Source organism: Lactuca saligna, chromosome 2 (assembly GCF_052625555.1).
Source record: "Lactuca saligna cultivar CGN05327 chromosome 2, ASM5262555v1, whole genome shotgun sequence".
Classification (NCBI taxonomy): Eukaryota; Viridiplantae; Streptophyta; class Magnoliopsida; order Asterales; family Asteraceae; genus Lactuca; species Lactuca saligna.
Window position 1 is genome coordinate 185,311,996 of NC_136418.1, and position 10,530 is coordinate 185,322,525.

The 10,530-nt window shown below is 32.7% G+C and overlaps 1 protein-coding gene across 2 annotated transcripts; it reads left to right on the plus strand.

Annotated features, from left to right (window-relative positions):
- The first annotated feature begins 3,108 nt into the window (after positions 1-3,108).
- LOC145028520 (basic helix-loop-helix (bHLH) DNA-binding superfamily protein) lies at positions 3,109-4,602 on the plus strand. Of its 2 annotated transcripts, none has more exons than XM_078977212.1 (3): positions 3,109-3,623; positions 3,802-4,155; positions 4,268-4,357. In XM_078977212.1, exons 1-3 carry the CDS (start codon positions 3,276-3,278, stop codon positions 4,283-4,285), a joined length of 720 nt encoding a protein of 239 aa, XP_078833338.1. In that variant the 5' UTR covers positions 3,109-3,275; the 3' UTR covers positions 4,286-4,357. The 2 variants fall into 2 exon arrangements, with proteins under 2 accessions (XP_078833338.1, XP_078833337.1); XM_078977211.1 differs by having other exon boundaries at positions 3,110-3,623; positions 4,281-4,602.
- The last annotated feature ends 5,928 nt before the right edge of the window (positions 4,603-10,530 follow it).

The window sequence follows — 10,530 nt, forward strand, 5'->3', positions numbered from 1 at the left end:
AGCGAGTTGGTGCTGTGTGGAGAAAACCCTAATGTCGGAGGATGAGCCCTATATAAAGGACATTATACCCTCTCCCCAACCTCTTTACCCTCTCTTGAAGTCCAGAAAACCCTAATGCACGTTTGTGAGTGATTTGAGAGCATTTGAACCTTGGAGAGGAGATTTTGGAAGAGATCTTGGAGAGTTAAGAGGCTTGGAGCAAGGGGCTTTGCTAGGATTCAGATTTCTCTTCTGTTGGAGCTTCCTTTTGAGGTATTATTTCGTTGCTTGGGCTGTTATTCATCTAGATTCATCATTTTGGAGTATTTGGAAAGAATAGCTTGTGATATTTCGAGTTTAGAGGTTAGATCTGGGGTTGCTACCTCAGATATGGAATGGAGAAGGTCTAGAGTGCATTAAAGTCCCTGTTCTTGAGTGATTGGTGAAGCCATCTTGTCCCAAACCTTAACTATTGAGTGTTATATGCTTGATCTCTTTGGATTCATGTAAAGTTTGCCACTTTACGTGATGGATGGGTTGTAGAAGGGTAGATCTATGGTTTGGATCATCTGCATGGCCTGGAAAGATTCTGTATGGATTAAGATCTAGGGGTACTCGGCGAGTCACAAGGGTGTACTCGACGAGTTGCATGAAGGTGGGCAGGAACTTGACGAGTTGAAAGAACAACTCGACGAGTTGGTTGAAGATAGCCTTGGACTCAACGAGTCTGTTCTTGGACACGACGAGTCTGGTCTTGAAATCCTAGCCTTTTTCTGGTTAAGCTGAGAATCAGTGAGTCAAGGGATGACTCAGTGAGTTGAGATGGGATTTTTCAGAGTTGAGGGAATCGGCGAGTCAGTGGGCTGACTCGGCGAGTAGAGTCAGTCAGGAAGTTTGACCTTGATTGAGGACTTTGACTTTGACCGAGAGTTGACCAGTTGACTTCCAAGGGCATTTTTGTAATTATTGGTATTTATTGGATTCAGTCTTTTGGTATTATCAGGGGTGGAGTTCGTGTCACTATATCAACAGGTCTAAGGCACCAAGGTCGACCCTTTATCGGATTGTAATCTGGGTATCGTGTTATGTTGTTGCTTTGCTATGTTTGCATCCTGGTCGTTAGGATGATGTATGTTAGAGACCTGGTTAAGGTCGGTATCCTGGTATATAGGATGATGCTATGCTAGTGACTGGTTAAGTCAGTATTCTGTTTAGAGTATGCTATGTTATGTGATCTGCTAGATCGGTTTGATTGGATGTGAATTGTTATATGATTGTATGTTTATGTGCACATGGTTGTTTGACTGGGGTTGGGTTGAGGCGGGTCTTGCTTTGTGCTGTAGACCAACATACCCAGGGTGGATCGGTTATCCCGAAGGCCCAGCGAGCGGTCCAGATAGGTTGTAGGCCCCACGAGGGCGGACCAGACGTGCCGAGGCTCGGAGAGTGGACCATGCCGACTGAAGGCCCGGTGCGGGCGGACCAATCATACTGTAGACTCAGAGAGTGGACCTGAAGGGTTGAAGGCCTGGTGCGGGCGGACCAACCACACTACAGACTCGAGGGACATGGCTAGACTCGGAGGGTGGACCATGTGGACTGAAGGCCCGGTGCGGCAGACCAGTCACACAGTAGACCCGAAATGCATGGTTGTTTTGTTCGGTTATGATATGTTATATGTGATATAAGTTGTTGGTATTTTGGGGGTATCTCACTAAGCTTTCGGGCTTATAGTTGTGGTTTAATGTTTTTCAGGTACTTTAGGAGGATGTAGCAAGGCGAAGGCGTGATCGTACCGCTTCTCATGTTTATGTTTTACGTTATGGTTCTGGGAATACTCTGATAATAAATGTATTAGAAACATTTTTGTAATAACTTAATGAAATTGGGATGTTCTTTAAACGTTTAAATTGGCTTGAATTTTTAGAGCGTTACAAAAATATTACATAATCATTATAAACTTGAAAATATTAAATAATCATTATAAATGTATATATAACATAAATGAAATGTCGTGAAGTATTTAATACAAAGAATTAATTAGCAAATAATATATATATATATATATATATATATATATATATATATATATATATATATATATATATATATATATATATATATATTAAAACTAAAAAAGTAAAAGGTTAAAATAAATATGATTAAAAGGTGAGGGTTAAATTTGCAAAACATTAAAAATATATAGATAACTCAACATATATTAAATAGTAAGCATATATATTCAATAAAAAAAGCAAATAAGAATCACAAAATGGTTTGGATATATAAGAACCGATATTTTTTATATTAAAGTGTAAAAAATTGAATGACGGTTTATGTGTTAAACTTTAAATATTATAAAAATATATAAGTTGCAATATGCATTGTTTAATACATTAACGAAAGTTACAATATTAAGGATTCCAGCTTTCAGCTATAAAGTATTGTTTCTAGCATCCGGCTATTGGTTAGTTTCGTAAAACGCTCCTAATTGTTATCCTAATTAATTATTACATCAAAAGATACATAATCATTTGTTTGTTGTCATCAAATAATACATAAATATTTTAGGAGAAATTAAATTGATTCCTATTTTTTATGCCTACAAATATGCCTACCCAATAAAATTATGACAAGTGTCATCTTTCCATATTTTTTAAACTAAATGATTAAGACTATATTAGGAATATATCAAATACAATTAAATTGAATGGTGATTTGTTATAATTTTAGTGGGTAGGAATAATTGTAGGAGTAAAAGGTAGGAGGCAATTTAATTTCTCATATTTTAGTATTTTACTAATTAAGTAGCTAATAATTTTATTTGGATAATGATATACGAAGAATCAAATCCAGTCATTGCAAATAAACCTAGCTAACAACCAACTTATGATCAATGCAGATATGGAGGGGGTGAAATGATGCTTCCATGGAACTTGGTCCACTGCTCAGTGTGAATACAGATAGATGGGGTTTCAATATGTTCACAACTACAGTTTTTAAACTTAATTAAATAATGAAAAGCATTAAATAATGTCCTTTAAAAAAAAAAAAAGGAAAAGGATATTTGGCTGGTGGTACTCAAGAATTTTAAAATATTTACACAAACATACTACTTAATAAATAATAGGAAAGATATTAAGAAATCTTGATAACCTGATCATCGTCCCTACCGTGGAAGATCTCATAACCAGACATATCTCCGGAATCACTACTAAACGTGTATTCTATACATATATCCACCAAATACATCGCTAATCAAATCTTTGTGGGTTAAAAGATCAGCTTCGTATATTATGTTCTCTTTCCAGCAAAGTGATGAGCTGGTATTTCATGAGATTCCTTGTTCGATTTCCTTCCAACAACCGGCAACAAATCAGCAAGATCTTATAGTGGAGCTTCATGATCATGTTAACATGGAGGGCAATTCAAACATATCAGTCAGCAAGGCAAGAAAACGGCAGGGGGACCAATCTCCTTCCTCTAAACCTAATTCAGTTACTACTGATGGTGGGGGAGGAGATTGTAAAGATGAACATACACAGAGAAAACTGGTTCATAGAGAGATTGAAAGGCAGCGCAGGCAAGATATGGCGAAGCTTTATGCTTCACTTAGAGGTCTACTTCCCCTCGAATTCGTCAAGGTGAGCTACTTTAATTAGTTTTCTCTTAGTTAGGTTTACTTCCCAAAATACTGGAGATACGTATGATTTCATACTACAATTTTTTATAAAGCATTCCGGAAAAATTGGAAAGAGGGGTACGAGTCACTTCATAGACTATCGAACACCTAAATTATTTATTTTTGGATTTCGTGTTTAGGGAAAACGATCTACATCGGATCACATGCATCAAGCAGTGAACTACATTAAACACATGCAGGAAAGCATTAAAGTTCTAAGTGTCAAGAGAGATCGGCTCAAGAAAGACGTGGAGACAAGTGTTCATGGTCCTATGATGAATAGTAATGAAAAAAATATAGCGCATCCAGTTCAAAATACAGTCTCCATCAGTTCTTGTAAAGGGGGAATACAGATTTTGATCAATAGTGGTTCAACAGAAGGTAGTGTCCCTCTTTCAACACTACTTAAAGCGATTACCGAAGAAGGTCTTAATATCATAACGTGCACTTCTACTAAAGTAAACGAACGGTTGCTTCTCTCTATCCAATCTGAGGTAAATATGAGTTCCTTTAGAACATATTGCCTAATATTTTTAATTTCAGCCATGCATTAAATGCTAGCTATAATTAGTTAGAAGAACATATCAAATCTAGCTCATTCGGCAGATAAATCTTGCAGGCTAATGATCAAGTATTGATGGATCTCTCCATATTGCAACAAAGACTAACGGCCGTAGCCAATGATTATTGAATTTCATGAGATCAACTGCTAGAACTAATGAAGGTAAGTTTGCTTGGATAAGTTCATAGAGAAAATATTTGTCATCTTTCCATTTGTTTTTCCCGTTCAAACAAAAAATCTTTATCACTAGCTTGTTTGATCAACATAAATGTAGGTTGTGCTTTCATATAGTTTTGTAATATATATGTGTGTGTAAGTGATACCAATTGTCACATTGTTGTTTTACCAATATATATATGATCTATTTGCATTAAATTAATGTTTTTGTGTAGAGTTCATAATTAGTACAATACATGTATTGGTCATGCTCAATAGGATTTGAATCCTTGATTTTGTTGATATAACTTGATCAAGAAACCAAAGAGCGTATTGCTTATGATTAGCGGTATCATGTTGTTGCAAAGGTATCCCCAAATGCTTGGGACAATTATATATGATTTTGGGAGTAGAGTGTGAGTTAGCCGTTCAAAAAAATCTAATTTAGAATGTGCAATATAAATATGAGTGCAAGGATTTTGTTAACCCGCCCAATGGGAGCTCCATTGTACATTGGGAAGTGGAATTAATCCTAATTAAAAGTGAGATATAAGGTTCAAGATCAGGTACGATCCATCGACTTTTGGTATTCTGCGAATGATCTTGAGGCGGATTCGGTACAATTTACCTTTATATTCAATGCAAGATCCGTGTGATTAGCCTTTAGAAATTAAACATCATCGGAATTATACTTGCAAACAACAGAAATTCAAATGTCCAAAGGTCAGTTTTGTGGTTTAATTATCTTCGAGCAATGCACAGACATAGACTAGTATTTTAAGGTTTCAATGGCTTTGCATCAAATTTTTCCAATGTAAAATAGTACAAATAAAAAGATAACGATGTCAATAGAACAATACTTTTCTTGTGTACGTTCACTCATTAATTGTACGCTGGTAATTACTTGATGTTTGTTTTCTTATATATTGTAGACTATTATTATCATAGTTACTTTTGCAGTGTGTGTATATATATATATATATATATATATATATATATATATATATATATATATATATATATATATATATATATATATACTTTTGTAGTAGGTATGTATACATGCATGCATGTTTCACTTTTTCTTTTTGCGTTATTGCAAGTACACATTTTTCTCAATGAAATCTGCAAAGCTTTTGCCTTTATCATAATCAACCTCGTTCTTTTTCATTAATTATCTCCAATCCTAACAGCTATCAAATCTGTTTTCTTGATCATGAGCTGCATTTGAACGACAGTCTACTAATCTTCCAATTGATTGATTTTCTACAATGACCTATTAACTGCCAGCCATGGCTTCTTTTACAGTCTGTGTTGAGCCACCTTGAGCAATACAAGTTTCTCCTCAACCAGCTCTCCAATGGGGGTAGAAACCTTGTCACCCAGTGGCGGAGCTAGGAATTTTAATATGGGGTACATGCTTAATCGAAATTTAAATATCCTTAGAACCATCAAAATTTGGTGAAAACATCAAATCCCCTTAAAATTTTATTTTTAACAAAAAACATCAAATGATGATGGAATATTGATCTCACTCCCGTCTCTAGACTCTCGACAACAATCCCTTTGATTCTTGAAAAAAAAAAGCAGACGAAAATGTTTTGTTTCTTCAACCTCGGTGCAAGATAGTTATATTTAGAAAATTAATATGTAAAGTTTAATATAAAATTTTTTTGTTAGGGATCCAGTTGTACCCAACGTCCCAACTATTGTCATCCAATTCTCTTAGTTGTTTTTCATTCAGGTAAACTACCGAATCCGCTTGGTTCTTTGTGTGTCTAATGCTTATCTTTGGTACTAGTTTTTTTCTTTTTTGCCACTTCATTATGGGAAAAGCCAAACTAAACTCTCAAAGAAGAACCAATAAGGATGTTCAAGTAGCTGTTTTATTGATCTTTGAGCTTGTTGCTATATATATATATATATATATATATATATATATATATATATATATATATATATATATATATATATATATATATATATATATATATATATATATATATATATATATATATATATATATATATATATATATATATATATATATATATATATATATATATATATATAGCTTACCAGCACAAGTTTCCAAAAAGTTTAAAAAACCTAATTATGTTTTGTTTGTTTAAAAAAAACCCAACGAACTTAACATTTTGTCTAATAAAACTCAATTAAGTTACATTTTTGTTGAATTCTATGAAAGTCAAAGAAGATAAACAAATGACGTGATTTATTACCATATCGGAAAAATAACTTGTCAGACCAACGAAGTTTTCAAATCGTTCAAAAAAATCTCAATCATGTTTTGGTTGTTCAAAAAAACCGTACGAACTTAATCTTTTAAACAGATAACATGTGATTGGGGTTTTTTGAATGGTTTGGAAACTTCATTTGACTTTTTTCAGATAAAAGGTTAAGTTCCTTGGATTTTCATACATTCTCACTAATTCTATGAAAAATACAAAGAGAATAGGTTGTTTAGTAATGTGAATACGTTCAATCTCACATAACTATCGTTATTTTCATACATTCTCACTAATTCTTATTCATTTTTATTATCACGTATCGTTTTTCACTCAATTTCATTCTTATAGAATACGATTCAATAAACATTCTGATAGAATGAGGATTAAAAAAAGTCTATAACCTTATAAACGATTTAATTAGTGAGAATGTGTGATAATAACAATAGTTATGTAAGATTGAATGTATTTATATTATCAAAAGTATATTTTCTTTGTCATTCTCACATAATAGCATTGTTCACACAATAGATGTCAATCCATATTTGAACCTATATATATAGGGTTATGATCAAATATGAATCATAATTATTGTGTGAATACGTGACTAAATTCTGAGCATTAGATGAATAAAATGAAATGATGTGATCTTAGGGTACATGCTACTACCACGGACTAACATTTATTATATAATTACACTTAATTAATTATAAAGGAAAGTATGATGTTTTATTAAGTCGGAGAAATGAAAAACACCTATATTTTAGGCAATTAAATTAAAATTAATTAATAAAAGTTAAATCAAATTTTATATTTTATTCAACACATTCAAATAAAATCATTTTTTTAATAGGAGGTCATGCAAACATATATGAACACATATTTTCATTTTTTCATTTTTACAGAATACTATTTCATTTCAAAATTCTTTTTAGAATTTAAATTCTTTAAGAAAACTGTATTGCAATATTATCAAGAATATATTATAAAAAAAAAAAAGAATCATTCTTATAACATAAACCAACCATTTTTATAACATAAAAGAAGAATACTTACAACATTTAAAAGACTATAATTCTATATTATATTTTTTAAGAATATGTCAACATTCTTAAACAATATGCACAAAGTTTATAATATATATATTATATTATTTAAGAATCTATCATCATTTTTAAAAAATTTGTCTATGCTTTTTGATGGTTTTTCTATACATCTATCTTTACCTCTTCACATTTGAATATAAACCAATAAATCATTCAATTAAGGCTTTTGTTTTTCCTCCTATATACAAAAAGAGTAAAGTTAGAATATTTGGTATGAATATTATATATCTTTAATTAGAAAAATGTTTATATAATAAAAAACAACTTTTCCAATGATACAGTTCACAAATTCAGAATGATCATTCTGAAAGAATGAGAATTCTAAAAGAATGAGCATACTTGAGCTCAACCCCTCCTCTATTCTTTTGCAGATATGAAAAAGAAATGTGTATTCTAAAATAATTGTTCTCTATTTTTTGTTTAATTTGTCCTTGTACGTAAATAGAAGTACTATTAGAAATTGCAGTATCAACTTCATATAAATTAGAAAGGTACATAGTAAACAACCAAAGCCAAAACAAGTCAACACTTTGATGCAGAAACATTGCAAAAATAGTCAATGATTAAGGAATAAACAATTAACGAATTAAACAAATTAAACAACTATTCATCAAAACCAATAAGCCAAAGAATTCAAGAATCGAACAAATTAAGCAACTAAGCAACAAATCCATTAAGCCAGACAATAAAGTATTCAAGAAACTAAGTAAGAAAGAAACAAAGATATTAATCCAATAATGAATAAATAACAAGTTCGCCAACAAATCAACAATTGGGGACTGATTATTGAATATCTAATATGTTAAATAAAAACGGATAAAAAAAATTAAGCAACAATGGTAAACTCCTTTAAAATCAAGCCTCACGCTTGGCAATACGACCCAAAGTAAAATATTGAACATACTACCTATAAATTATAAAAGATTGAAAAAAACACTTTAACTAATTCAGATAGTAGAGCGATGAGATTTGAGGTTTAACTCCATTGAAACAAATGATAACATATTTGTATCTTAGCGGCTTGAATAGTTTGGGTCGAATTCATTTTAACAAAGGAATTGCTCCCACCTTCATATGAAATTTTGTTTTTGAAAGGGAGATAATGCAAATCAGCCACCCCGCTCTTCTCGCTCCGTTTTTGTCGTTACATATTGTGGTGGACAAGAGTTTGCACTACATTATTTTAGACGGCTTGTAGTTTCCCTACCATAATTATATAACAATCAGTTACCTCAAATATAGGGATTTTATATTAGATAATAAGTAATTTACTTAACAAATTTCCAAAATTACTGTTACCACACGATTGGTCCATAATCGACCATACATTCACACAATAATTAGAGGTTATATATGAACCTAACTATACATATCTATGTGTATATATATATATATATATATATATATATATATATATATATATATATTCTATCTCTCACACACGCACCGGTAGACACATAGTTATATATACACATAAATATAACTTATATTTTTGTATGAAAATGCATCGAGATTATCCACCTCAACAAGATTGTATGTAAATGAGCAGTTTGTTGATCCAAAATATCTGTCCGTTGGGGACAATCTGACATATGAATTAAATTATGTAAAATCATGAGCAATAGATTTAATTAATTTGACTTGGTCAAACATATAAAGGTTCATACTTTTTTATTGAACACCAAGAATTTTATTGAAAAAAAGGCTAACTAAATGCCAGAGTTGCAAGAAGTTAAAAAATTTGCATAATGGACATTTGTTCATTTTATATTTTGTATTTTGATCTTGTTGAAATCTTTAATATAGCTTCCCCTCGCTCACTAAATCTTGGAACAAGATTGTAGAGCTAGTGAAGGTGCAGTAACAACACCGCAAGGGGTCGGAGTGGAATTGGGAACCCAAAGAGGAGATGAGAAAACAATATGTAGAGTTTTTCGGGGTAGCATACTTCGAGGACAAAGTCTAATCCAAGTGCGGGAGAGTTGTAACGCCCGATGATTTCAAGATATTATTTATTTAATCATTTATTTAATGGGCTAAGTGTGTAAGTAGTGTGGACTTAGTGAATTTGTGCCTTAGTGTGCATGGGGGCTCACTGAGGACGTACGTTGGGTGTAAGCCAAGTGTACACAGGGCATAATTAGACCCAAGTGAAGCGTGAAGGTATGCGCGTATGCTTAGTGTATAGGGTAGTACGTGCAACATACGTGGTCAGGACCAAAACTCTAATTTTTAGGGTGCAATCCCTTTATAATGTCATTATGTCCCAAGAGATGGCCTCCTTATCATCCTCTTATGTCCAAAAACCCTAAGATTGTGTCCCATCTTCCATTGTTGGGTGTGTGAGCTTTTAGAAAGCTTTTGGTGTTTATCTTTGTGCATTTTGAAGGAGTTGAAGGAACTTGAGGTTGCTTAGCCTGAATAGGAGGTCATGGATCCATAACCTCTACTCATTTTGCAAGAAGTGTGAGGTATCACGTTCTTATCTTGATTGATATATGTTTAGATCTCCTTTTTGGTTAAATAGGTATGTTTTTAGCCATGGTTTAGATGGATGTTGGGATTAGGACGTACCAAAGGCTTATTCTTTCAGATCCAAGGTCCTTGTGGACACGTTTGGCGTAAAGGTTCCAGCATTATGGAGTTTAGGGACCTCATGCATCAATTAAGTCCTTCGTTAAGTCCTTTTTGAGCTTTGGAGCTTCTTAGGGTCATGCATGGCCATAAAGTTAGCAACTTTAAATGGTATCTCAGCTAAAAAGGGTCAGATCTACATCCTGGAGCAAAGTCTTAACTGGT

Coding starts and splice junctions, on each gene's coding strand:
- LOC145028520 (XM_078977211.1), top strand. CDS start 3,276: ATGTTCTCTTTCCAGCAAAGTGATGAGCTGGTATTTCATGAGATTCCT. Junction 3,624..3,801: donor TTCCCCTCGAATTCGTCAAG/GTGAGCTACTTT, acceptor TTTCGTGTTTAG/GGAAAACGATCTACATCGGA. Junction 4,156..4,280: donor TTCTCTCTATCCAATCTGAG/GTAAATATGAGT, acceptor TAAATCTTGCAG/GCTAATGATCAAGTATTGAT.